The following is a 26,957-nucleotide window of genomic DNA, read 5'->3' as shown; positions in this document are numbered from 1 at the left end:
TTATTGGTTTAGGTTATGGTTTGTCTGTTAGCTCACTTTACACCACAAGATTCATGAACACTCTTTGAGACGTCTTTTACACCATTATAAGATGGCCGCCACGGATTTCTGTGTTTGCATGCAGTTGACTATCCCTTATTTATGTTAGTGTTCACACTCGAACTCGGTTTGTAGACGCCGGCGAGCACACGGGTGGGACGCGGGCTCTCACTGCACCTTTGCTTGTAAGTTTAAAATTTGCACTGCTTGATTTGTATATACTTTCGCTCTAGGATATTTTTGTTTAAAACATTAGGCACTGAGCACGCGATTGCTTATTAATGAATTGGACACTGGCACCGTTAATTTGAGCACTGGACACCATGGAATTGGTGGCTATATCATGAACTCAATGACGTTCACTGTTTTATTGAATTAGCACGGTGATTATTTTAACAGATGGATTTTGTATTAAGATATTCATACAACACTTTATTATATGTTGAGCACTGTAAGTCACCGTTATAATTTTGATTTAAACAATCTAATGATCCCCGGGGTACGATTCTTAGACGATGTCATTGTCTTTTTAGGATTCCCCTGACGAAGGACTGAGGTCCGAAATGCATCGGGAGGGAAATTGTGAAAAAGTTTAAATGCACCAATTGGATTGAACACATAATTCATTTGAGTGAGATTGGATAATGGATATAATTCAAGACATGTGAATTAAACATGGACAGCGCTTCTATGCAACTTTGGTTTAAAGAGTGAATTTTTTCATTTTAAGGTTGTGCTCAGGGAGCTGGTGCCTACCTTTGGCACCACTGACTGAATTGGATTACTACACCTTTTTGCCAGGGGGTGATATCCTTGAAGCACACCACAACTGTATAGGTTGATACAACGAGGAGTGCGTGACCCACACCACAATCAGCACGTCTGTGCTGCACACAACTGTTAATACTATTACACAAGGCGACTGAGCTCGGCTCAACGCCCTCGCAAGCATGGAAGGCCGAGTTGCTAACTGCAGGCCACAGCAGACGTCAGCGGTGAGCGTTACACCGGTGAGCCATCCTACCTCCTAGGAGGAAAGACGCCTCAGCTCACTAAGAAAATGCTTGTTATCATTGTAATTATAGGCTCCAAAATTCCAGAAAAAAAACCTGCTATTTAATAAAAAAGTCGAGTCTGCTAAAAGTTGTCACACATAACAAAAACTCACTTGACAGTGATGAGGAGAACATGTATGCATGAGAGAAAGTGTGAGTGTATGTATGATAGAGCCAATAACTAAAATGTGACTAAGTGTGTGAGTGGGAGGGAGAGGCGGTGACTGCTTGCATGCCTGATTTTGTGATGTGTGAATGTGTGTTGCCTAAAAGGTACTGGTGCGTGTGTGCATTATTTTAGTTAGTTTATGGGTGACTGCTATTGGGTTTTTGCACCTCTGTATGCCTTTTGGGTGTTTGTGTGCGTTTGGTGTCTGATATTGGGCTAGTGGGCTGTGAGTATGGGTATGTGTAATTGAGAAAATTGAGTCGTGCAAGAACGTAAGCAGAGGTATGTGTGTGAATGTCTGTTTGTGGGAAAGATAAAAAAGGAACTTTATGGTGGTGTATGCCATATGAGTGTGTCGGATTTGAGAGCAATGACGTGACAGAGTGCATGTGATATAGAGGGGGTGTGGTTATGAGTGTGGAACTGTGCGCATGTGTATGAGGTTGCATGTGCGTGTCTGTTTGGGTGATATGACAGAGATGTAACAGATATGTGTAAGGCGTGGCAGTGCTTTCATTTTGCTGAAACCATGTGAGACTGTTTGTTTGAATTTAAAGTGTACATTGTACGGACTGTGATTTTACCTGATGTAGTCGGTAACATGACGCCTGTATTGATGTGTGGTCCCAAATTATCTGGCACACAGGAGAAGCGTGTGTACGCTAGGCAGAGATTAGGCTAGATAGGGGGATGTCCTATCTTAGTTCCGGTATTTACAAAACAATGTGTATGCCGCATCGACCATCCACGCAGTACTACATATCCCGGCATGCCTAGCCAGACGCATGCGCATTGTTGCAGTTACGCTTGTGAATGTTTGTAATACTCCACGTGAGACACGCTAATACATTTCGTAGCTGGCCTCAATCTCTTTGGATTTGTTGCTACATCAAAACAGCGATGTTTTTGGATATTTATTTTGTTTTAACATTGATTTCCTCTGATTTGTTAGCGCATGCGTTGTGTAGCAGTATTCCTTCACCAGTGCATGCTTAGTTTCCCTTCGAGTGAGTTTCTTCTACCAGCGCATGTGCAGCCTATCTTCAAGTAGGATCCCCACACCTGCTGCTCATTAATCGTGGGTATTATAAACAATCGCACTGCGCCTCGCGCTGGCAGCAGGGGGGACAACTACAAAGATAACCATGTCTGTTTCTTCAGAGTGAGTCTGGCGGTTCCCCCGGAGGAGCCTCGCCCCACTGCTTTTTAGCAGTGACATAAAGGAACAACGAAGCCTCTCGATGGGCTCATAGCCAATAAAAAAAAACGGAAGTCAGGCACTTTTGCCTGAGACGGGGGCGGGGCCTGCAATCCGGCAGGAAGTCCCGCCCGCCGCCGCCGCCGAGGAAGAAGTGGAGCCGGCCGACTGATGGCCTCTCCGCAGCCCGGGGCTCCCAAGTGCTGGAGGGAGCCCCGGAAGTGAAGTCCTGCCCCCTGGTACCAGCGCTGCCGTAGATTAGACACTGAACATGCCGAAAGAGCCCGGTAAGTGGTGGGGGTGGGGGTCGCGCGTGTGTCTGTGTGTGTGCGTGTGTCTGTGTGTGTGCGTCTGTCTGTGTGTGTGCGCGTGGGCTTGCGTGTGTGTATGCAGTGTGTGTGTGTGCCTGTGTATGCCTGTGTATGTGCGCATGCGTGAGTGTAGAGTGTTTGCGCAAGGGAATGAGGCAGGAGAGGGGCACGGCGCCGTGCGCGCTCATGAGGTAAAAACTGAGCAGCTCTGCGCTCGTGCACCCTCTCCTGTCCACATTCCCAGAAATGGGTAGCAATAGATGTCGAAGCAGACTCTGCTATCAATGCTTTATGCATTGAAGCAGGTCGTGCTTCGACCTAAAAAGGAAGAAAAGCCATGTTGAAGAAATACTAACTTTTGTGGAGAAGTGTGGCTCACTGGTTAGAAGCGGCAGACCCTGAAGCAGAGGTCGGCCCGGGACCAGGGTTCAATTCCCGACGCGGCAGGGTCTTGGGTCAATGTCCGCGGACTCAGTAATTCTCGCTTAGGTGCCTACGCTAACCATGGGTCCCACTCGGCAACTCTGGGCAATAGCTTGCTTAATCTCCACAACGGCCCCAGCAACGCCGGGGATGCCTGGCTTCACCTTGGGGTGCCCTTTCACAGGGAAAGCCAGGACGGGTTCCCCAGCGGTATACAGCGCCAGGACGCCACATAACGAGGTAACAGTGCGCTTTACAAGTATACATACATACATACATATTATGGTATAAATAGTTCGCTCTCATTATTATGTTGCAGCCTTTGCACACCCTCAAAACAGCAAACAAAGGATTATTTTTTTATTGTACTTTTATTTATGTAGGGTGAACTGGGCTCAAGGGCAGGCAGAGATTACATGATCACCAGTTACATTACAGAAAATCCAATTCATTGTTATGTTAGGCCTTGGACATTTAGGGGCATATTACCAACAACTAGCGATAATTATCGCTATGTTGGCTTAGCGGCAATAATTTTATCGCCGTGTTGCGGTGATTTTTATCGCTTAGGAGCCTTGCTATTATCAAGGTTTATCTCCTAAGCGATAAAAATCGTTCGAAATGCATGAATATCGCTGAAAAGTCAGCGATATTCATGCATTACCGAGCTAATGCTCTTAGCCATGTTATCCACCTCCCATTGGTTAACATGGCTAAGAACTGCTCATGGGCAGGCGTTAGCTTTTGCAGATATTCGCGCTTAGCGCGAATATCTCCAAAAGTTGGTAATAGGAGATAGCGGTGTTAGCGACTGTTTTCAGTCGCTAACATCTTGGCACGCCCACTTTGCATGTCATTAGTGATAAATATCTCTGACATGCAAAGCAGGGCCCAAGATGGTCGCTATCTCCTACTAGCTGTCGCTAACTGGTGTTAGCAACAGCTAGCTAATAGGGAGATAATTTTATCTCTGCTTTCTTGACTTTTAAAGCCAAAAAAGCGGAGATAAATCCCTTGATAATATGCCCCTTAGTAATTTGCCAACAATCACAGGATGTTGAGCTGAAGCTGGGACTCAAACCTATTTCCATAGTTCCTCGTTCGGCAGCTCTGGCCCTTACATTACATCCTCTCGATGTTCCTTTCTGGGAAAGGTGCCTCACGGCCTACGCAAACATAAACCCCCCACCAAGGCCTGAAAGACCCTGGAGCCAAGGTGCTAACACCAGGCCCTCAGCGAGGCCAGTTCACTTACTCCCGGGCAGCCAGCTATAGCCTCAAGGCGCTAGCCTGGCCGGGGAGCAGTGAAGGAAAGCAGAGAGCTGCTGCTGCTCCAAGGAGCTGAGGTCCTGAGGGCCCAACTAGGGTCACCAACCCTCCGTACATTTCAGGGACCGTCCGTAATTTGAATCTCACGTCCGTTGTCCGTGATGATCCCTTTTACGGACGCCTTTTGTCCGTAATTTTGGGCCTTGCAGGGGGCAGAGCTGTTCCCCTGCGAGAGGCCTCAGCCCCCTGATGGGGCGCCTCGCACTCCTCCTCGGAGCACTAGAGCAGCCCCGCCCACCCGTTGTCAGTCTGTCTGCGGCTGAGGATTGTCACATACGGAACGACAACGGCCGGTCCGGGCCGGTACCGCATGTGGCGGCCCCCCCAGCCTCGGTCGGGGGTGGGCGCTCGCTCAGGGGGAAGAACTGAAGAAAAACGCCCAATGCCGCCAGGTGAGAATCCACCTCATGAGAAGGAGGTGAAACAAGTTTAAAAAAAGGGTCATGTGTCTTTCACTGTCTCATCATTTTAAAACTGACACATTTCCAATGGTTTATTCGACAAAGCCATGGCTGGATGAGTGAAAGGGTGGATGGATTGATGAATTGATAGGTGAAAGGGTGAATGGATGAATGAAAGGGTGAATGGATGGCTAATGAGAAAGGATGGACGGATGACTGAGTGGAAGGATGGGTGAGAGAAAATATGAATAGATTTATGTATGGGTAGAAGGGTAGATGGAGGCCGGGGTGAGTGAAAGGATGGATGGAGGGATGGATGAGTGAAAGGGTGGATGGAGGGAAGGATAGGTGATGGACAGGTTTGCAAATGGTTGAATATTGATATGGATGGGCACACAGAAGGAAGGACAGAATGAATGGTAAAAGACTGAATGATGGATGAAAGAATGATTACACCGTGTAACCCCCATTATCTAAAGTACATTTCCTCTACATTGACTTTCACATTTATACGAGTCATTGTCTCTATATAATATGTGTGTGATGTAACGCGCTCCGACACCTGTCCTACTTACTTGGAGTGAGTATCACTATAACATGAGAGAGGGTCGATGTGAAGAGGAGGGTCACCATTGGAGGGGGGGCGCGAGGCAGGACTGGCCGGACCGGGCATCGGGCGTTTCCCTGGGAGGCGGGAAGGGGTGGGGGGTGGGAGACGGCAGTTTTGTTACCACAAAAAGACCTGCACACTTGCTCAAAGCTGCCGCATACTGAAACACCATGAAGTGCACAATTGTCTCAACCTAATATAAACTTCTTTTCACTTGTACTTAAGTGGTTGTCTATTTACTTACATACTATTGCACGACCTCTGCTGATGTTTCTGTAAAACTTACCTTTTGTCCTGAATTTTGACCTCCTGTCCTGAGATTTTGTCCTGAGTTTTGACCCTCTGTCCTGAATTTTTACACTGACCGTCCAGAATTTACACCCATGCCAGTGGGTCACCCTCGGCCCAACGGCCACATCACCGGCACCCAGCTGCAGTTTAACAGCGCGGCAGGGGTGTGGAAACCCGCTTCTGAGCAGAGGGAGGGGGCAAAACAAGCAATTCAGTGGCCAGAACAATACTGGCCTAGAGACACTGCTGCAAACTTGCATGAGGCTGGCCCCACAACACAGTGGCCTCACTGGAAAGAAAGCACTCTCTCACCTCCCTCACACAGCTCCATGAGTCTTGAGAGGGGTTCAAAGTCTAGAGAGAGCACACCCTCACCTCCCTCACACAGCTCCGCGAGTCCTAAGAGGGGTTCAAAGACTAGAGAGAGCACACCCTCACCCCCCTCACACAGCTCCACGAGTCCTGAGGGGCATTCAAAGTCTAGAGAGAACACCCTCACCTCCCTCACACAGCTCCGCGAGTCCTAAGAGGGGTTCAAAGTCTAGAGAGAGCACCCTCACCTCCCTCACACAGCTCCGCGAGTCCTAAGAGCCATTCAAAGTCTGGAGAGAGCACACCCTCACCTCCCTGATACAGCTCCGCGAGTCCCGAGGGGCATTCAAAGCCTAGAGAGAGCACACCCTCACCTCCCTCACACAGCTCCGTGAGTCCTGAGAGGGGTTCAAAGTCTAGAGAGAGCACACCCTCACCTCCCTCACACAGCTCCACGAGTCCTTATGAGCATTCAAAGACTAGAGAGCACACCCTCACCTCCCTCACACAGCTCCGCGAGTCCTGAGAGGGGTTCAAAGTCTAGAGAGAGCACACCCTCACCTCCCTCACACAGCTCCGTGAGTCCTAAGAGGGGTTCAAAGTCTAGAGAGAGCACACCCTCACCTCCCTCACACAGCTCCATGAGTCCTGAGGGGCATTCAAAGCCTAGAGAGAGCACACCCTCACCTCCCTCACACAGCTCCGCGAGTCCTAAGAGGGGTTCAAAGTCTAGAGAGAGCACACCCTCACCTCCCTCACACAGCTCCATGAGTCCTGAGGGGCATTCAAAGCCTAGAGAGAGCACACCCTCACCTACCTCACACAGCTCCGCGAGTCCTGGGGGGCATTCAAAGTCTAGAGAGAGCACACCCTCACCTCCCTCACACAGCTCCGCGAGTCCTAAGAGGCATTAAAAGCCTAGAGAGAGCACACCTGACCTCCCTCACACAGCTCCGCGAGTCCTAAGAGGGGTTCAAAGCCTAGAGAGAGCACACCCTCATCTCCCTCACACAGCTCCGCGAGTCCTAAGAGGGGTTCAAAGCCTAGAGAGAGCACACCCTCACCTCCCTCACACAGCTCCGCGAGTCCTAAGAGGGGTTCAAAGCCTAGAGAGAGCACACCCTCACCTCCCTCACACAGCTCCGCGAGTCCTAAGAGGGGTTCAAAGCCTAGAGAGAGCACACCCTCACCTCCCTCACACAGCTCCGCGAGTCCTAAGATGGGTTCAAAGCCTAGAGAGAGCACACCCTCACCTCCCTCACACAGCTCCGCGAGTCCTGAGGGGCATTCAAAGCCTAGAGAGAGCACACCCTCACCTCCCTCATACAGCTCCGCGAGTCCTGAGAGGGGTTCAAAGTCTAGAGAGAGCACACCCTCACCACCCTCACACAGCTCCATGAGTCCTAAGAGGGGTTCAAAGTCTAGAGAGAGCACACCCTCACCTCCCTCACACATCTCCGCGAGTCCTAAGGGGCATTCAAAGCCTAGAGAGAGCACACCCTCACCTCCCTCACACAGCTCCATGAGTCCTAAGAGGGGTTCAAAGCCTAGAGAGAGCACACCCTCACCTCCCTCACACAGCTCCGCGAGTCCTAAGAGGGGTTCAAAGCCTAGAGAGAGCACACCCTCACCTCCCTCACACAGCTCCGCGAGTCCTAAGAGGGGTTCAAAGCCTAGAGAGAGCACACCCTCACCTCCCTCACACAGCTCCGCGAGTCCTAAGAGGGGTTCAAAGCCTAGAGAGAGCACACCCTCACCTCCCTCACACAGCTCCGCGAGTCCTAAGAGGGGTTCAAAGCCTAGAGAGAGCACACCCTCACCCCCTCACACAGCTCCATGAGTCCTAAGAGGGGTTCAAAGTCTAGAGAGAGTACACCTGACCTCACTCACACAGCTCCGTGAGTCCTGAGAGGGGTTCAAAGTCTAGAGAGAGCACATCCTCACCTCCCTCACACAGCTCCGTGAGTCCTAAGAGGGGTTCAAAGTCTAGAGAGAGCACACCCTCACCTCCCTCACACAGCTCCGCGAGTCCTGAGAGGGGTTCAAAGTCTAGAGAGAGCACACCCTCACCTCCCTCACACAGCTCCGCGAGTCCTAAGAGGGGTTCAAAGTCTAGAGAGAGCACACCCTCACCTCCCTCACACAGCTCCGTGAGTCCTGAGGGGCATTCAAAGCCTAGAGAGAGCACACCCTCACCTACCTCACACAGCTCCGCGAGTCCTGGGGGGAATTCAAAGTCTAGAGAGAGCACACCCTCACCTCCCTCACACAGCTCCATGAGTCCTGAGAGGCATTCAAAGTCTATAGAGAGCACACCCTCACCTCCCTCACACAGCTCCGCGAGTCCTGAGGGGCATTCAAAGCCTAGAGAGAGCACACCCTCACCTCCCTCACACAGCTCCGTGAGTCCTAAGAGGGGTTCAAAGCCTAGAGAGAGCACACCCTCACCTCCCTCACACAGCTCCGCGAGTCCTGAGGGGCATTCAAAGTCTATAGAGAGCACACCCTCACCTCCCTCACACAGCTCCGCGAGTCCTGAGGGGCATTCAAAGTCTAGAGAGAGCACACCCTCACCTCCCTCACACAGCTCCATGAGTCCTGAGGGGCATTCAAAGTCTAGAGAGAGCACACCCTCACCTCCCTCACACAGCTCCGCGAGTCCTAAGAGGGGTTCAAAGCCTAGAGAGAGCACACCCTCACCTCCCTCTCACAGCTCCATGAGTCCTGAGAGGCATTCAAAGTCTATAGAGAGCACACCCTCACCTCCCTCACACAGCTCCGCGAGTCCTGAGGGGCATTCAAAGCCTAGAGAGAGCACACCCTCACCTCCCTCACACAGCTCCGCGAGTCCTAAGAGGCATTAAAAGCCTAGAGAGAGCACACCCTCACCTCCCTCACACAGCTCCGCGAGTCCTAAGAGGGGTTCAAAGCCTAGAGAGAGCACACCCTCACCTCCCTCACACAGCTCCGCGAGTCCTAAGAGGCATTAAAAGCCTAGAGAGAGCACACCCTCACCTCCCTCACACAGCTCCGCGAGTCCTAAGAGGCATTCAAAGTCTAGAGAGAGCACACCCTCACCTCCCTCACACAGCTCCGCGAGTCCTGAGGGGCATTCAAAGTCTAGAGAGAGCACACCCTCACCTCCCTCACACAGCTCCACGAGTCCTGAGGGGCATTCAAAGTCTAGAGAGAGCACACCCTCACCTCCCTCACACAGCTCCATGAGTCCTGAGAGGCATTCAAAGTCTATAGAGAGCACACCCTCACCTCCCTCACACAGCTCCGCGAGTCCTGAGGGGCATTCAAAGCCTAGAGAGAGCACACCCTCACCTCCCTCACACAGCTCCGTGAGTCCTAAGAGGGGTTCAAAGCCTAGAGAGAGCACACCCTCACCTCCCTCACACAGCTCCGCGAGTCCTGAGGGGCATTCAAAGTCTATAGAGAGCACACCCTCACCTCCCTCACACAGCTCCGCGAGTCCTGAGGGGCATTCAAAGTCTAGAGAGAGCACACCCTCACCTCCCTCACACAGCTCCATGAGTCCTGAGGGGCATTCAAAGTCTAGAGAGAGCACACCCTCACCTCCCTCACACAGCTCCGCGAGTCCTAAGAGGGGTTCAAAGCCTAGAGAGAGCACACCCTCACCTCCCTCTCACAGCTCCATGAGTCCTGAGAGGCATTCAAAGTCTATAGAGAGCACACCCTCACCTCCCTCACACAGCTCCGCGAGTCCTGAGGGGCATTCAAAGTCTAGAGAGAGCACCCTCACCTCCCTCACACAGCTCCGCGAGTCCTAAGAGGGGTTCAAAGTCTAGAGAGAGCACCCTCACCTCCCTCACACAGCTCCGCGAGTCCTAAGAGCCATTCAAAGTCTGGAGAGAGCACACCCTCACCTCCCTGATACAGCTCCACGAGTCCTGAGGGGCATTCAAAGCCTAGAGAGAGAACACCCTCACCTCCCTCACACAGCTCCGTGAGTCCTGAGAGGGGTTCAAAGTCTAGAGAGAGCACCCTCACCTCCCTTACACAGCTCTGTGAGTCCTAAGAGGGGTTCAAAGTCTAGAGAGAGCACACCCTCACCTCCCTCACACAGCTCCACGAGTCCTCATGAGCATTCAAAGACTAGAGAGCACACCCTCACCTCCCTCACACAGCTCCGCGAGTCCTGAGAGGGGTTCAAAGCCTAGAGAGAGCACACCCTCACCTCCCTCACACAGCTCCGCGAGTCCTAAAAGGGGTTCAAAGTCTAGAGAGAGCACACCCTCACCTCCCTCACACAGCTCCATGAGTCCTGAGGGGCATTCAAAGCCTAGAGAGAGCACACCCTCACCTACCTCACACAGCTCCGCGAGTCCTGGGGGGCATTCAAAGTCTAGAGAGAGCACACCCTCACCTCCCTCACACAGCTCCGCGAGTCCTAAGAGGCATTAAAAGCCTAGAGAGAGCACACCTGACCTCCCTCACACAGCTCCGCGAGTCCTGAGAGGGGTTCAAAGTCTAGAGAGAGCACACCCTCACCACCCTCACACAGCTCCATGAGTCCTAAGAGGGGTTCAAAGTCTAGAGAGAGCACACCCTCACCTCCCTCACACAGCTCCGCGAGTCCTAAGGGGCATTCAAAGCCTAGAGAGAGCACACCCTCACCTCCCTCACACAGCTCCATGAGTCCTAAGAGGGGTTCAAAGCCTAGAGAGAGCACACCCTCACCTCCCTCACACAGCTCCGCGAGTCCTAAGAGGGGTTCAAAGCCTAGAGAGAGCACACCCTCACCTCCCTCACACAGCTCCGCGAGTCCTAAGAGGGGTTCAAAGCCTAGAGAGAGCACACCCTCACCTCCCTCACACAGCTCCGCGAGTCCTAAGAGGGGTTCAAAGCCTAGAGAGAGCACACCCTCACCTCCCTCACACAGCTCCATGAGTCCTAAGAGGGGTTCAAAGTCTAGAGAGAGTACACCTGACCTCACTCACACAGCTCCGTGAGTCCTGAGAGGGGTTCAAAGTCTAGAGAGAGCACATCCTCACCTCCCTCACACAGCTCCGTGAGTCCTAAGAGGGGTTCAAAGTCTAGAGAGAGCACACCCTCACCTCCCTCACACAGCTCCGCGAGTCCTGAGAGGGGTTCAAAGTCTAGAGAGAGCACACCCTCACCTCCCTCACACAGCTCCGCGAGTCCTAAGAGGGGTTCAAAGTCTAGAGAGAGCACACCCTCACCTCCCTCACACAGCTCCGCGAGTCCTGAGGGGCATTCAAAGCCTAGAGAGAGCACACCCTCACCTACCTCACACAGCTCCGCGAGTCCTGGGGGGCATTCAAAGTCTAGAGAGAGCACACCCTCACCTCCCTCACACAGCTCCATGAGTCCTGAGAGGCATTCAGTCTATAGAGAGCACACCCTCACCTCCCTCACACAGCTCCGCGAGTCCTGAGGGGCATTCAAAGCCTAGAGAGAGCACACCCTCACCTCCCTCACACAGCTCCGCGAGTCCTAAGAGGGGTTCAAAGCCTAGAGAGAGCACACCCTCACCTCCCTCACACAGCTCCGCGAGTCCTGAGGGGCATTCAAAGTCTAGAGAGAGCACACCCTCACCTCCCTCACACAGCTCCATGAGTCCTGAGGGGCATTCAAAGTCTAGAGAGAGCACACCCTCACCTCCCTCACACAGCTCCGCGAGTCCTAAGAGGGGTTCAAAGCCTAGAGAGAGCACACCCTCACCTCCCTCACACAGCTCCATGAGTCCTGAGAGGCATTCAAAGTCTATAGAGAGCACACCCTAACCTCCCTCACGCAGCTCCACGAGTCCTGAGGGGCATTCAAAGCCTAGAGAGAGCACACCCTCACCTCCCTCACACAGCTCCGCGAGTCCTAAGAGGCGTTAAAAGCCTAGAGAGAGCACACCCTCACCTCCCTCACACAGCTCCGCGAGTCCTAAGAGGGGTTCAAAGCCTAGAGAGAGCACACCCTCACCTCCCTCACACAGCTCCGCGAGTCCTAAGAGGGGTTCAAAGCCTAGAGAGAGCACACCCTCACCTCCCTCACACAGCTCCGCGAGTCCTAAGAGGGGTTCAAAGCCTAGAGAGAGCACACCCTCACCTCCCTCACACAGGTCCGCGAGTCCTAAGAGGCATTAAAAGCCTAGAGAGAGCACACCCTCACCTCCCTCACACAGCTCCGCGAGTCCTGAGGGGCATTCAAAGTCTAGAGAGAGCACACCCTCACCTCCCTCACACAGCTCCATGAGTCCTGAGGGGCATTCAAAGTCTAGAGAGAGCACACCCTCACCTCCCTCACACAGCTCCGCGAGTCCTAAGAGGGGTTCAAAGCCTAGAGAGAGCACACCCTCACCTCCCTCTCACAGCTCCATGAGTCCTGAGAGGCATTCAAAGTCTATAGAGAGCACACCCTCACCTCCCTCACACAGCTCCGCGAGTCCTGAGGGGCATTCAAAGCCTAGAGAGAGCACACCCTCACCTCCCTCACACAGCTCCGCGAGTCCTAAGAGGCATTAAAAGCCTAGAGAGAGCACACCCTCACCTCCCTCACACAGCTCCGCGAGTCCTAAGAGGCATTCAAAGTCTAGAGAGAGCACACCCTCACCTCCCTCACACAGCTCCGCGAGTCCTGAGGGGCATTCAAAGTCTAGAGAGAGCACACCCTCACCTCCCTCACACAGCTCCACGAGTCCTGAGGGGCATTCAAAGTCTAGAGAGAGCACACCCTCACCTCCCTCACACAGCTCCATGAGTCCTGAGAGGCATTCAAAGTCTATAGAGAGCACACCCTCACCTCCCTCACACAGCTCCGTGAGTCCTAAGAGGGGTTCAAAGCCTAGAGAGAGCACACCCTCACCTCCCTCACACAGCTCCGCGAGTCCTGAGGGGCATTCAAAGTCTATAGAGAGCACACCCTCACCTCCCTCACACAGCTCCGCGAGTCCTGAGGGGCATTCAAAGTCTAGAGAGAGCACACCCTCACCTCCCTCACACAGCTCCATGAGTCCTGAGAGGCATTCAAAGTCTATAGAGAGCACACCCTCACCTCCCTCACACAGCTCCATGAGTCCTAAGAGGGGTTCAAAGCCTAGAGAGAGCACACCCTCACCTCCCTCACACAGCTCCGCGAGTCCTAAGAGGGGTTCAAAGCCTAGAGAGAGCACACCCTCACCTCCCTCACACAGCTCCGCGAGTCCTAAGAGGGGTTCAAAGCCTAGAGAGAGCACACCCTCACCTCCCTCACACAGCTCCGCGAGTCCTAAGAGGGGTTCAAAGCCTAGAGAGAGCACACCCTCACCTCCCTCACACAGCTCCGCGAGTCCTAAGAGGGGTTCAAAGCCTAGAGAGAGCACACCCTCACCTCCCTCACACAGCTCCATGAGTCCTAAGAGGGGTTCAAAGTCTAGAGAGAGTACACCTGACCTCACTCACACAGCTCCGTGAGTCCTGAGAGGGGTTCAAAGTCTAGAGAGAGCACATCCTCACCTCCCTCACACAGCTCCGTGAGTCCTAAGAGGGGTTCAAAGTCTAGAGAGAGCACACCCTCACCTCCCTCACACAGCTCCGCGAGTCCTGAGAGGGGTTCAAAGTCTAGAGAGAGCACACCCTCACCTCCCTCACACAGCTCCGCGAGTCCTAAGAGGGGTTCAAAGTCTAGAGAGAGCACACCCTCACCTCCCTCACACAGCTCCGCGAGTCCTGAGGGGCATTCAAAGCCTAGAGAGAGCACACCCTCACCTACCTCACACAGCTCCGCGAGTCCTGGGGGGCATTCAAAGTCTAGAGAGAGCACACCCTCACCTCCCTCACACAGCTCCATGAGTCCTGAGAGGCATTCAGTCTATAGAGAGCACACCCTCACCTCCCTCACACAGCTCCGCGAGTCCTGAGGGGCATTCAAAGCCTAGAGAGAGCACACCCTCACCTCCCTCACACAGCTCCGCGAGTCCTAAGAGGGGTTCAAAGCCTAGAGAGAGCACACCCTCACCTCCCTCACACAGCTCCGCGAGTCCTGAGGGGCATTCAAAGTCTAGAGAGAGCACACCCTCACCTCCCTCACACAGCTCCATGAGTCCTGAGGGGCATTCAAAGTCTAGAGAGAGCACACCCTCACCTCCCTCACACAGCTCCGCGAGTCCTAAGAGGGGTTCAAAGCCTAGAGAGAGCACACCCTCACCTCCCTCACACAGCTCCATGAGTCCTGAGAGGCATTCAAAGTCTATAGAGAGCACACCCTAACCTCCCTCACGCAGCTCCACGAGTCCTGAGGGGCATTCAAAGCCTAGAGAGAGCACACCCTCACCTCCCTCACACAGCTCCGCGAGTCCTAAGAGGCGTTAAAAGCCTAGAGAGAGCACACCCTCACCTCCCTCACACAGCTCCGCGAGTCCTAAGAGGGGTTCAAAGCCTAGAGAGAGCACACCCTCACCTCCCTCACACAGGTCCGCGAGTCCTAAGAGGCATTAAAAGCCTAGAGAGAGCACACCCTCACCTCCCTCACACAGCTCCGCGAGTCCTAAGAAGCATTCAAAGTCTAGAGAGAGCACACCCTCACCTCCCTCACACAGCTCCACGAGTCCTAAGAGGGGTTCAAAGCCTAGAGAGAGCACACCCTCACCTCCCTCACACAGCTCCGCGAGTCCTAAGAGGGGTTCAAAGCCTAGAGAGAGCACACCCTCACCTCCCTCACACAGCTCCGCGAGTCCTAAGAGGCATTAAAAGCCTAGAGAGAGCACACCCTCACCTCCCTCACACAGCTCCGCGAGTCCTAAGAGGCATTCAAAGACTAGAGAGGGCACACCCTCACCTCCCTCACACAGCTCGCGAGTCCTGAGAGGGGTTTAATGTCTAGAGAGAGCACACCTTCACCTCCCTCACACAGCTCCGCGAGTCCTAAGAGGGGTTCAAAGCCTAGAGAGAGCACACCCTCACCTCCCTCACACAGCTTCGTGAGTCCTAAGAGGGGTTCAAAGTCTAGAGAGAGCACACCTCACCTCCCTCACACATCTCCGTGAGTCGTGAGAGGCTTCACAGTGGCTGTCTGCCTGGAATATTCTCGTCTAATGTCCAGAAAAGTCCCGTTTAAGACTATATTTGTCCATTCTCCACAGACCCTGTCTCACCCCTTCCACCTTGAATGGGATCTGCCCACATGCAACGCTCTCTTGCTCTCTTGCTCCCGCTCTCTCGCAGCCAGTGCTGATCTGCAGCTCACCTGCAGGGTTTGCCCTCTCTATCCCTCCATTATCCTTTTCATTAACTAACAGACTCACATGCCCGCCTCTCAAATTCATTCATATTTCCCTATACTAATTCACCACTAATCCTTTTTGGGTTACGAAGTAGCGTGCTACTCGCCGAAAAGTGCGTTGACGCTTTCTCAGGGGTAGTAAGCGCTATATAAATGCCATTTCAATTACTTTGGATTAGTGGTGCTGTGGTATTAGTAGAGCTGTAGTAGTGGTCCTGGTCTGTCTGACATTGGCATGGTGGAGCTGTGGAAACTCTCAAGGGGGTGCTGTGGTGTTTGTGGAGCTGTGGGAATGAGGTGCTTCAGTAGAAGTCAGAGTGTTGCTCTGGTCGTGATATCGGTGTAGCTGTGTTAGTGGGCCAGGTCTTTATCTGACATTGGCATGGTGGTGCTGTGGTGAGTTGGCATGGTGGCACTGTTGTGAGTTATCATGGTTGTGCTATGTAAGTCTCATAGCACTACTCTGGTGTTGGGGGTGCTGTGGTCTTTGTGGTGCTGTGGTGTTTGTGGTGCTGTGGTCTTTGTGGTGCTGTGGTGTTGGTGGTGCTGTGGTGTATATGATGCTGTCACACTGTGGTGTTTTAGATGCTGTTGTGCTGTGGTGTTTGTGGTGCTGTGGTGTTGGTGGTGCTGTGGTGTATATGATGCTGTGGTGTGTTTGATGCTGTGGTGCGGTGGTGTTTGTGATGCTCTGGTGTTGCGGTGCTGTGGTATTGGTGGTACTCTGTTGTTGGTGGTGCTGTGGTGTTTCTGGTGCTGTGGTATTGGTGATGCTGTGGTGTTTCTGGTGCTGTGGTGTTGGTGGTGCTGTGGTGTTGGTGGAGCTGTGGTGCTTGTGGTGCTGTGGTGTTTGTGGTGTGTGCGGTGCTGTTGTGTGGGTGGTGCTGTGGTGTTGGTGGTGCTGTGGTGTTGGTGGTGCTGTGGTGTTTTTGGTGCTGTGGTGTGTGTGGTGCTGTGGCATTGGTGGTGCTGTGGTGTTAGTGGTGTTGGTGGTGCTGTGGTGTTGGAGGTGCTGTGGTATTGAAGGTTGTGTGGTGTTGGTGGTGTTGTGTTGGTGGTGCGGTGGTGTTGGAGGTGCTGTGGTGTTTGTGGTGCTGTGGTGTTAATAGTGCTGTGGTGTTTGTGGTGCTGTAGTGTTGGTGGTGCTGTGGTGTTTGTGGTGCTGTGGTGTTGGTGGTACTCTGGTGCTGTGGTGTTGGTGGTGCGGTGGTGCTGTGGTGTTTGTGGTGCTGTGGTGTTGGTGGCGGTGTGGTGTTAGTGGTGCTGTGGTGTTCGTGGTGCTGTGGTGTTCGTGGTGCTGTGATATTGGTGGTGCTGAGGTGTTGGTGGTGCTGTGGTGTTATAGGTGCTGTGGTATTGGTGGTGCTGTGATGTTTGTGATGCTGTGGTGTTGGTGGTGCTGTGGTGTTGGTGGTGCTGTGGTATTGGTGGTGCTGTGGTGTTGGTGGTGCTGTTGGGTTGGTGCTGCTGTGGTGTATGTGGTGCTGTGGTGTATGTGGTGATGTGTTGTTGGTGGTGCTGTGGTGTTTCTGGTGCTGTGGTATTGGTGATGCTGTGGTGTTTCGGGTGCTGTAGTGTTGGTGGTGCTGTGGTGTTGGTGGAGCTGCGGTGCTTGTGGTGCTGTGGTGTTTGTGGTGTGTGCGGTGCTGTGGTGTGGGTGGCGCTGTGGTGTTGGTGGTGCTGTGGTGTTGGTGGTGTGGTAATTGTGATGCTGTGATGTTTGTGGGGCTGTTGTATTGATGGTACTCTGGTGTTTGTGGTGCTGTGGTGTTTGTGGTGCTGTGGTATTTGTGGTGCTGTGGTGTTGGTGGTGCTGTGGTGTTTTTGGTGCTGTGGTGTGTGTGTGGTGCTGTGGCATTGGTGGTGCTGTGGTGCTGTGATGTTTGTGGTGCTGTGGTGTTAGTGGTGTTGGTGGTACTGTGGTGTTGGAGGTGCTGTGGTATTGAAGGTTGTGTGGTGTTGGTGGTGTTGTAGTGGTGGTGGTGCGGTGGTGTTGGAGGTGCTGTGGTGTTTGTGGTGCTGTGGGGTTGGGGGTGATGTGGTGTTGGTGGTGCTGTGGTATTGGTGGTGCTGTGGTTTTGGTGCTGCTGTGGTGTTGGTGGAGCTGTGGTGTTGGTGGTGCTGTGTTGGTGGTGCTGTTGTGTTTGTGGTGCTGTGGTGTTAATAGTGCTGTTGTGTTTGTGGTGCTGTAGTGTTGGTGCTGTGGTGTTTGTGGTGCTGTGGTGTTGGTGGTACTCTGGTGTTGGTGGTGCTGTGTTGGTGTTGCTGTTGTGTTTGTGGTGCTGTAGTGTTCGTGGTGCTGTGATATTGGTGGTGCTGAGGTGTTGGTGGTGCTGTGCTGTGGTGTTGGTGGTGCTGTTGTGTTGGTGGTGCTGTGTTGTTAAAGGTGCTGTGGTATTGGTGGTGCTGTGATGTTTGTGATGCTGTGGTGTTGGTGGTGCTGTGGTGTTGGTGGTGCTGTGGTATTGGTGGTGCTGTGGTGTTGGTGGTGCTGTTGGGTTGGTGCTGCTGTGGTGTATGTGGTGTATGTGGTGCTGTGTTGTTGGTGGTGCTGTGGTGTTTCTGGTGCTGTGGTATTGGTGATGCTGTGGTGTTTCTGGTGCTGTGGTGTTGGTGGTGCTGTGGTGTTGGTGGAGCTGTGGTGCTTGTGGTGCTGTGGTGTTTGTGATGTGTGCGGTGCTGTGGTGTGGGTGGCGCTGTGGTGTTGGTGGTGCTGTGGTGTTGGTGGTGTGGTAATTGTGATGCTGTGATGTTTGTGGGGCTGTTGTATTGGTGGTACTCTGGTGTTGGTGGTGCTGTGGTGTTTTTGGTGCTGTGGTGTGTGTGGTGCTGTGGCATTGGTGGTGCTGTGGAGCTGTGATGTTTGTGGTGCTGTGGTGTTAGTGGTGTTGGTGGTGCTGTGGTGTTGGAGGTGCTGTGGTATTGAAGGTTGTGTGGTGTTGGTGGTGTTGTAGTGTTGGTGGTGCGGTGGTGTTGGAGGTGCTGTGGTGTTTGTGGTGCTGTGGGGTTGGGGGTGATGTGGTGTTGGTGGTGCTGTGGTATTGGTGGTGCTGTGGTTTTGGTGGTGCTGTGGTGTTAATAGTGCTGTGGTGTTTTTGGTGCTGTAGTGTTGGTGGTGCTGTGGTGTTTGTGGTGCTGTGGTGTTGGTGGTACTCTGGTGCTGTGGTGTTGGTGGTGCGGTGATGCTGTGATGTTTGTGGTGCTGTGGTGTTGGTGGTGGTGTGGTGTTAGTGGTGCTGTGGTGTTCGTGGTGCTGTGGTGTTCGTGGTGCTGTGATATTGGTGGTGCTGAGGTGTTGGTGGTGCTGTGCTGTGGTGTTGGTGGTGCTGTTGTGTTGGTGGTGCTGTGGTGTAAAAAGTGCTGTGGTATTGGTGGTGCTGTGATGTTTGTGATGCTGTGGTGTTGATGGTGCTGTGGTATTGGTGGTGCTGTGGTATTGGTGGTGCTGTGGTGTTGGTGGTGCTGTTGGGTTGGTGCTGCTGTGGTGTATGTGGTGCTGTGGTGTATGTGGTGCTGTGTTGTTGTTGGTGCTGTGTTAGAGGTGCTGTGGTATTTGTGATGCTGTGGTGTTGGTGGTGCTGTGGTGTTGGTGGTGCTGTGGTATTGGTGGTGCTGTGGTGTTGGTGGTGCTGTTGTGTTGGTGCTGCTGTGGTGTATGTGGTGCTGTGGTGTTGGTGCTGCTGTGGTGTATGTGGTGCTGGGGTGTTGGTGTTACTGTGGTGTTTGTGGTGCTGTGTTGTTGATGGTGCTGTGGTGTTTGTGGTGTTGTGGTGTTTGTGGTGTTGGTGGTGCTGTGGTGTTAATAGTGCTGTGGTGTTTGTGGTGCTGTGGTGTATGTGGGGCTGTGCTGTGGTGTTGGTGGTGCTGTGGTCTTTGTGGTGCTGTGGTGTTGGGGGTGCTGTGGTCTTTGTGGTGCTGTGGTGTTTGTGGTGTTTGTGGTGCTGTGCTGTGCTGTATGTGGTGCTGTGGTCTTTTTGGTGCTGTGATGTTGGTGGTGCTGTGGTGTTTGTGGTGCTGTGGTATTTGTGGTGCTGTGCTGTGGTGTTTGTGGTGCTGTGGTGTGTGTGGTGCTGTGCTGTGGTGTTAGTGGTGCTGTGGTACTGTTGTGTTGGAGGTGCTGTTGTGTTTGTGGTGGTGTTGATGGTGATGTGGTGTTTGTGGTGCTGTGGTGTTTGTGGTGCTGTGGTGTTTGTGGTGCTGTGATGTCGGTGGTGCTGTGGTGTTTCTGGTCCTGTAGTGTTTGTGGTGCTCTGATGTTGGTGGTGTTTGTGGTGCTGTGGTGTTTGTGGTGCTGTGCTGTGGTGTTTGTGGTGCTGTGATGGTTGTGGTGCTGTTGTGTTTGTGGTGTTTGTGGTGCTGTGCTATGGTGTTTGTGGTGTTGTGGTGCTGTGGTGTTTGTGGTGTCGTGATGTTTGTGGTGCTGTGCTGTGGTGTTTTTGGTGCTGTGGTGTTGTGGTGCTGTGGTGTTGGTGATGCTATGGTGTTTGTGGTGCTGTGGTATTGGTGGTGCTGTGGTGTTGGCGTTGCGGTGGTCTTTGTGGTGCTGTGGTGTTGATGGTGCTGTGGTGTTTGTGGTGCTGTGGTGTTTGTGGTGTTGGTAGTGCCGTTTTGTTTGTGGTGCTGTGCTGTGGTGTTTGTGGTGCTGTGATGGTGGTGCTGTTGTGTTTGTGGTTCTGTCGTGTTGGTGGTGCTGTGGTGTTGATGGTGCTGTTGTGCTGTGGTGTTTGTGGTGCTGTGGTGTTTGTGGTGATGTGGTGTTTGTGGTGATTTGGTGTTGATGGTGCTGTGGTGTTGGTGGTGCTGTGGTGTTTGTGGTGAGGTGGTTTTTCTGGTGATTTGGTGTTGATGGTGCTGTGGTATTGGTGGTGCTTTGGTGTTGATGGTGCTGTGGCGGTTGTGGTGATGTGGTGTTTGTGGAGATTTGGTGTTGATGGTGCTGTGGTTTTGGTGGTGCTGTGGTGTTTGTGGTGCTGTGCTGTGGTCTTTGTGGTGCTGTGGGGTTTGTGGTGCTGTGGTATTGGTGCTGCTGTGGGTTTGTGGTGCTGTGGTATTGGTGGTGCTGTGATGTTGGTGGTGCTGTGGTATTGCTGGTGCTGTTGTGTTGGTGGTGCTGTGGTGTTAGTGGTCCTGTGGTGTTTGTGGTGCTGTGGTGTTTGTGGTGCTGTGCTGTGGTGTTGGTGGTGCTGTGCTGTGGTATTTTTCTTTTTTTTTCTACTTATTTGTACCGCGCATACTGTCACCCAAAGGGTATCCTGGCGCTTTGACACTTAGAACACCATACGTGATGTTACGCAGCCGTGGCAATTACACTGTCCTAGGAAAGAGATAGGTTTTTAAACCTTTTTTAAAAGAGGAAAGATCCTCAACGAGTGTCAGAGAAAAAGGTAAAGAATTTCTCACAGTTTAGCCGCAGTAAATCTGAAGGTGCGCCCGCCCATCCGAGTCCTCACAATCTTGGGAACTGCCACCACGCATGCTGATGAAGAACGTAGCGCTCTGACCGGCATGTACCATGAGAACAGCTTCTGCAGCGGAACAGGCCCCTGCCCATGAAGGGCCCTAAAAACCAAGCATGCTGCTTTGAAATGGATGCGCTGGTAAATTGGCAGCCAATGAAGATCAGAAAGCGCCAGAGAAGAAGAGTCAGAGCGCGATCGTGAAAGAGCCAGCTTAGCAGCCATGTTCTGTACTCGCTGCAGTTTGCCAGCGAGAGTAGCTGGCGCCCCCAGAAGTAGTGCGTTGCAGTAGTCAAGCCTGCTTAAGATGATACTACGCACTACCTCTGGGCGGGCGTGGACCGGGAGCATAGGGAGTATCTTGCGTAATGTGCGAAGCAGCATCATGCAGGTGGCCACTGTTTTATTCACAAAACATCCAGCTGCAGATTAGCTCCAAACATCACACCCAGATTCCGAACAGAATCTGCCGCCATAGCAGTACCCTGGGAGGGAGACGGCCAAAAATCCATCGGCAGAGGTCGTGGAGTACGATCCAGAGAACAATGCAGTACCTCAGTTTTTGAGCTGTTGAATTGCAGGGAGTTTTGACGAAGCCATTCCGCAGTGGCTGTCATACAGCGGTGGAAGGTCTCCTGGGATACTGCATCCCTACCTTCAAAAGAAAAAATGAGCTGCGTGTCATCAGCATAATTCGTGACTGCTATACCAAAGGACTTGATCAACCTGACCAGAGGGCGGAGATACAAATTAAATAGAATAGGACTGATGGCCGACCCTTGTGGTATGCCCTGTCCCACTTTTTTGATGACAGATCTGTAGGGCGGCAGGGCTACCACCTAATGTCTATCACCGAGATAGGAGACCAGCCAGTCCCGGGCCAGGCCGGCCACCCCGATTTCCTCCAGTCTGTTGACCAGGATAGCATGGCTGACTGTATCGAACACGGCCGACATATCGAGCAGCACTAAAAAGGTCGACACGCGAACGTTGGTCATCCAAAACTACCACCAGTGCTGACTCAGTACCATGACCCGGCCTGAAGCCGAACTGAGCCACATCCAGACAGATGTTCATCTCCATGAAACTGGACAGATGTTTGGTGACCAGTTTCTCCAAGATCTTAATAGGAAAAGGAAGCAACGAGATGGGCCTAAAGTTCGCCACGCAGGTGGGATCCAATGTTGCCTTCTTCAGGAGAGGAGAGACCACGGCCAGTTTCCAACAATCAGGAACTCGACCGGTACTGAGGGACTGGCAGCAGATGGCATGAAGAGGGAGAAAAAGCTCTTCTTGGAACATTTTCCAAAACTTGTGAGGTAGCGGGTCCAGAGGGGAGCCTGAGGACATCCCGTTGGCCAAGGAACAGAAATCCTCGAAAGAGGGAAGAGGAAAGCTGTTCAACTGTACCTGCCTTCCCTCTTCCTCCAATGACCCCGAAATGGATATCAATGCGGGGTCAGGCGAAGACTGGGGACAAGGGATGGCCGGGGCACGGAGGTTACTCAGAATAGTAGCAATCTTATCCTCGAAGGCTAGTGCCAAAGAATCACATAAGGCTTGGGAAGCCGGAATGTCGTTGATGGCACAGGCAGGGCGAGAGAGGTCCTTGACGATCTTAAACAGGGTCCGGGATTTATTCGCTGTTTGCAGCAGCGTCTCCTCTAGAAACCTGGCTTTGGCACACTTAACCTGTGCTTTGTAGTCCAGCAGAGTCTGTTTAAACAGGACTTTGTCAGACTCAAGGTACTGCTTTCTCCAAGTTCGTTCCGCCCGCTTACACTGAAGTTTCAGCTGGAGTAGCTCTTGCGAGTACCAAGGCATGGCAAACTTAGTCCTGTCCCTAGTTTTCCGCAGAGGGGCCATTTGATCCAGTGAAGCTATGATTTGCCGGCTAAGGATCTCATAGCTCTCCTCCACGCTACCTCCCAGGGTAAAGCCCTCTGAGAGCAGGGTTGGCAGGCTCGAATATTTCAGGAGCCTGGGACCATTGCCTGCTAAGCTTAGTAAAAGCTCCTTTGCTGCCGCCCCTCGATGCAACGGCGGGAAGAGAGAGGGAGAAATGAATGAGAGCATGGTCCGTCCAACACTGAGGGACAATGTCCCGAATAGCAACCTGACTAGTATCCGCAAAGATCAGGTCTAAGACATGACCCTTTTGGTGGGTCTGAGAAAGCACCAGCTGCTGCAGATGAATATTACGACAGGCCTGGACCAAGTCTTTATAGGCTGAATCCATAGGTCCATTCGGCCAGAGATTAAAGTCTCCTAGAACCATGAGCCTAGCATGGGTATTGAAAAGATCATAAATGAGATCTATTAGCTCATGCACAACTGACAGAGCATTGGCCGGGGGTCTGTAGCACAGCAATCCAGAGTGCAGGACACCTCCCTGACCTTTTAGGGAGAAACCCATTAATTCTCAACCCGGGACGTCCCTAATCTCCAAATGCGAAAAATCCAGTTCTTCCCTAAAAATAAAGCCCAAACCACCTCCTCTATTCCCTACACAGGGATTATGCCTGATTTTGTAGCCCGGAGGGCAGGCTAAACCCAGCTCTACTGCGCTATAGGCTCTGGTCCATGTCTCTGTTAAGAAGAGCACATCCAACTCAAAGAATTCAATGAGGAGTGCAATTTCTACGTGATGCTTGCTAGGGGATCTAACATTGAGCAAGCCACAAACCAGTGACTCCAAGCAGCTGGCGGTGATGGTGTTTAATCTGCGGTTCGTAGAGGGACATGGATCCAGACTTATAAGTTCCTCTCTAGAATATATTAAGCGGGCCAAAGGCGAGAAGGCAGTATTCCCGGCGCCCGGCGCGACCTGTGCGCAAACGGGAGCAAACAGGATTACCTCTGGCGCACGTCCGGCGCGCCCCCGCTGCACGCCTACATTCTAGATCCTTAAGTAAGGTCTGGCAAGTGCCCCAGAAACACTAGCACGCTACCCAAGATGGCGTCTTGGGAGCGTGTCAAACCCCTGAATACACACCCAAGATGGCGGTCGGGAACAACAGAGCATGGGGCTCACCAAAGTGGTGAGTGGTTATACCAATTATAGTGCGGGAAATGCGGCAAGAGTAGGGGTCTAGGCGCAGTACTAACATTGGTGGTGTTGTGATGTTTGCCGTGCTGTGGTGTTGGTGGTGCTGTGGTGTTTGTGGTGCTGTGCTGTGGTGTTGGTGGTGCTGTTGTGTTGATTGTGATGTGGTGTTGGTGGTGCTGTGGTGTTGGTGGTGCTGTGGTGTGGTGTTGGTGGTGCTGTGGTGTTTTTGGTGCTGTGGTGTTGGTGGTGCTGTGGTGTGGTGTTGGTGGTGCTGTGGTGTTTTTGGTGCTGTGGTGTTGGTGGTGCTGTGGTGTTGGTGGTGCTGTGGTGTTTTTGGTGCTGTGGTGTTGATGGTGCTGTGGGGTTTGTGGTGCTGTGGTGTTTGTGGTGCTGTGGTGTTTTTGGTGCTGTGGTGTTGGTGGTGCTGTGGTGTTGGTGGTGCTGTAGTGTTTTTGGTGCTGTAGTGTTTGTGGTGCTGTGGGGTTTGTGGTGCTGTGGTGTTGGTGGTGCTGTAGTGTTGGTGGTGCTGTGGTGTTTTTGATGCTGTGGTGTTGGTGGTGCTCCGGTAATCTCCTTGCCTAGGACGGTTCTGTGTTAATCTTGGGGTGGGATGCAGCCTTTGTGCAGTTTCCACATGTCTGGGGCCCTGTTACTACCCTGTGATCTCTAACACTTTGCATCTTTCACGCAGGGCATTCTGGGAGCGCCCGGGATTCCTGGAGAAGTTGGATTTCAAGGTGACAAGGTGAGGTTTGGGGGTCTCTTTCCCCAGCGCTGCTTCCTTCCCCGGAGTGATGTGTGTGAGGGATCTGGGGGCACTCTTGACATCCCTCATGTTCCAGACCTCTCTGAGAACGCTCCCTCCTTGGGTTCTATGTAGAGTCACTGTGAGAACGCTCCCTCCGTGGGTTCTATCTAGAGTCACTGTGAGAACGATCCCTCCTTGGGTTCTATCTAGAGTCACTGTGAGAACGCTCCCTCCTTGGGTTCTATCTAGAGTCACTGTGAGAACGATCCCTCCTTGGGTTCTATCTAGAGTCACTGTGAGAACGCTCCCTCCTTGGGTTCTATCTGGAGTCACTGTGAGAACGCTCCCTCCGTGGGTTCTATCTAGAGTCACTGTGAGAACGCTCCCTCCTTGGGTTCTATCTAGAGTCACTGTGAGAACGCTCCCTCCGTGGGCTCGATCTAGAGTCACTGTGAGAATGCTCCCTCCTTGGGTTCTATGTAGAGTCACTGTGTGAACGCTCCCTCCTTGGGTTCTGTCTAGAGTCACTGTGAGAACGCTCCCTCCTTGGGTTCTATCTGGAGTCACTGTGAGAACGCTCCCTCCTTGGCTTCTATCCAGAGTCACTGTGAGAACGATCCCTCCTTGGGTTCTATCTAGAGTCACTGTGAGAACGCTCCCTCCTTGGCATCTATCTAGAGTCACTGTGAGAACGCTCCCTCCTTGGGTTCTATCCAGAGCCACTGTGAGAACGCTCCCTCCTTGGCATCTATCTAGAGTCACTGTGAGAACGCTCCCTCCTTGGGTTCTATCTAGAGTCACTGTGAGAACGATCCCTCCTTGGGTTCTATCTAGAGTCACTGTGAGAACGCTCCCTCCTTGGGTTCTATCTAGAGTCACTGTGAGAATGCTCCCTCCTTGGGTTCTATGTAGAGTCACTGTGTGAACGCTCCCTCCTTGGGTTCTGTCTAGAGTCACTGTGAGAACGCTCCCTCCTTGGGTTCTATCTGGAGTCACTGTGAGAACGCTCCCTCCTTGGCTTCTATCCAGAGTCACTGGGAGAACGATCCCTCCTTGGGTTCTATCTAGAGTCACTGTGAGAACGCTCCCTCCTTGGCATCTATCTAGAGTCACTGTGAGAACGCTCCCTCCTTGGGTTCTATCCAGAGCCACTGTGAGAACGCTCCCTCCTTGGCATCTATCTAGAGTCACTGTGAGAACGCTCCCTCCTTGGGTTCTATCTAGAGTCACTGTGAGAATGCTCCCTCCTTGGGTTCTATCTAGAGTCACTGTGAGAACGCTGCCTCCTTGGGTTCTATCTAGAGTCACTGTGAGAACGCTCCCTCCTTTGGTTCTATCTAGAGTCACTGTGAGAACGATCCCTCCTTGGGTTCTATCTAGAGTCACTGTGAGAATGCTCCCTCCGTGGGTTCTATGTAGAGTCACTGTGTGAACGCTCCCTCCTTGGGTTCTGTCTAGAGTCACTGTGAGAACGCTCCCTCCGTGGGTTCTATCTGGAGTCACTGTGAGAACGCTCCCTCCTTGGCTTCTATCTAGAGTCACTGTGAGAATGCTCCCTCCGTGGGTTCTATCTGGAGTCACTGTGAGAACGCTCCCTCCTTGGGTTCTATCTAGAGTCACTGTGAGAATGCTCCCTCTTTGGGTTCTATCTAGAGTCACTGTGAGAATGCTCCCTCCGTGGGTTCTATCTAGAGTCACTGTGAGAACGCTCCCTCTTTGGCATCTATCTAGAGTCACTGAGAGAACGCTCCCTCCTTGGGTTCTATCCAGAGCCACTGTGAGAACGCTCCCTCCTTGGCATCTATCTAGAGTCACTGTGAGAACGCTCCCTCCTTGGGTTCTATCTAGAGTCACAGTGAGAACGCTCCCTCCTTGGGTTCTATCTAGAGTCACTGTGAGAACGCTCCCTCCTTGGGTTCTATGTAGAGTCACTGTGAGAACGCTCCCTCCTTGGGTTCTATCTAGAGTCACTGTTAGAACGCTCCCTCCTTGAGTTCTATCTAGAGTCACTGTGAGAACGCTCCCTCCTTGGGTTCTATGTAGAGTCACTGTGAGAACGCTCCCTCCTTGGGTTCTATCTAGAGTCACTGTGAGAACGCTCCCTCCTTGGCTTCTATCTAGAGTCACTGTGAGAACGTTCCCTCCTTGGGTTCAATCTAGAGTCACTGTGAGAACGCTCCGTCCTTGGGTTCTATCTAGAGTCACTGTGAGAACGCTCCCTCCTTGGCTTCTATCTAGAGTCACTGTGAGAACGCTCCCTCCGTGGGTTCTATGTAGAGTCACTGTAAGAAAACTCCCTCCTTGGGTTCTGTCTAGAGTCACTGTG

At 52.7% G+C, this 26,957-nt stretch overlaps 1 protein-coding gene across 1 annotated transcript in view; it reads left to right on the top strand.

Annotated features, from left to right (window-relative positions):
* COL27A1 (collagen type XXVII alpha 1 chain) overlaps window positions 1-26,957 on the top strand; it is a 1,232,768-nt gene that overhangs the window by 645,126 nt on the left and 560,685 nt on the right. The window contains exon 17 of the mRNA XM_078646681.1: window positions 24,575-24,628. Within this exon, the coding sequence (XP_078502807.1) occupies window positions 24,575-24,628 (54 nt within the window). The remainder of the gene's footprint in view (window positions 1-24,574; window positions 24,629-26,957) is intronic.

This window comes from Lissotriton helveticus, chromosome 5_2, assembly GCF_964261635.1.
Source record: "Lissotriton helveticus chromosome 5_2, aLisHel1.1, whole genome shotgun sequence".
In the NCBI taxonomy this organism is placed as follows: domain Eukaryota; kingdom Metazoa; phylum Chordata; class Amphibia; order Caudata; family Salamandridae; genus Lissotriton; species Lissotriton helveticus.
Note: the sequence above shows the minus strand (reverse complement) of the source record. Positions and strands in the feature narration are given on the sequence as shown.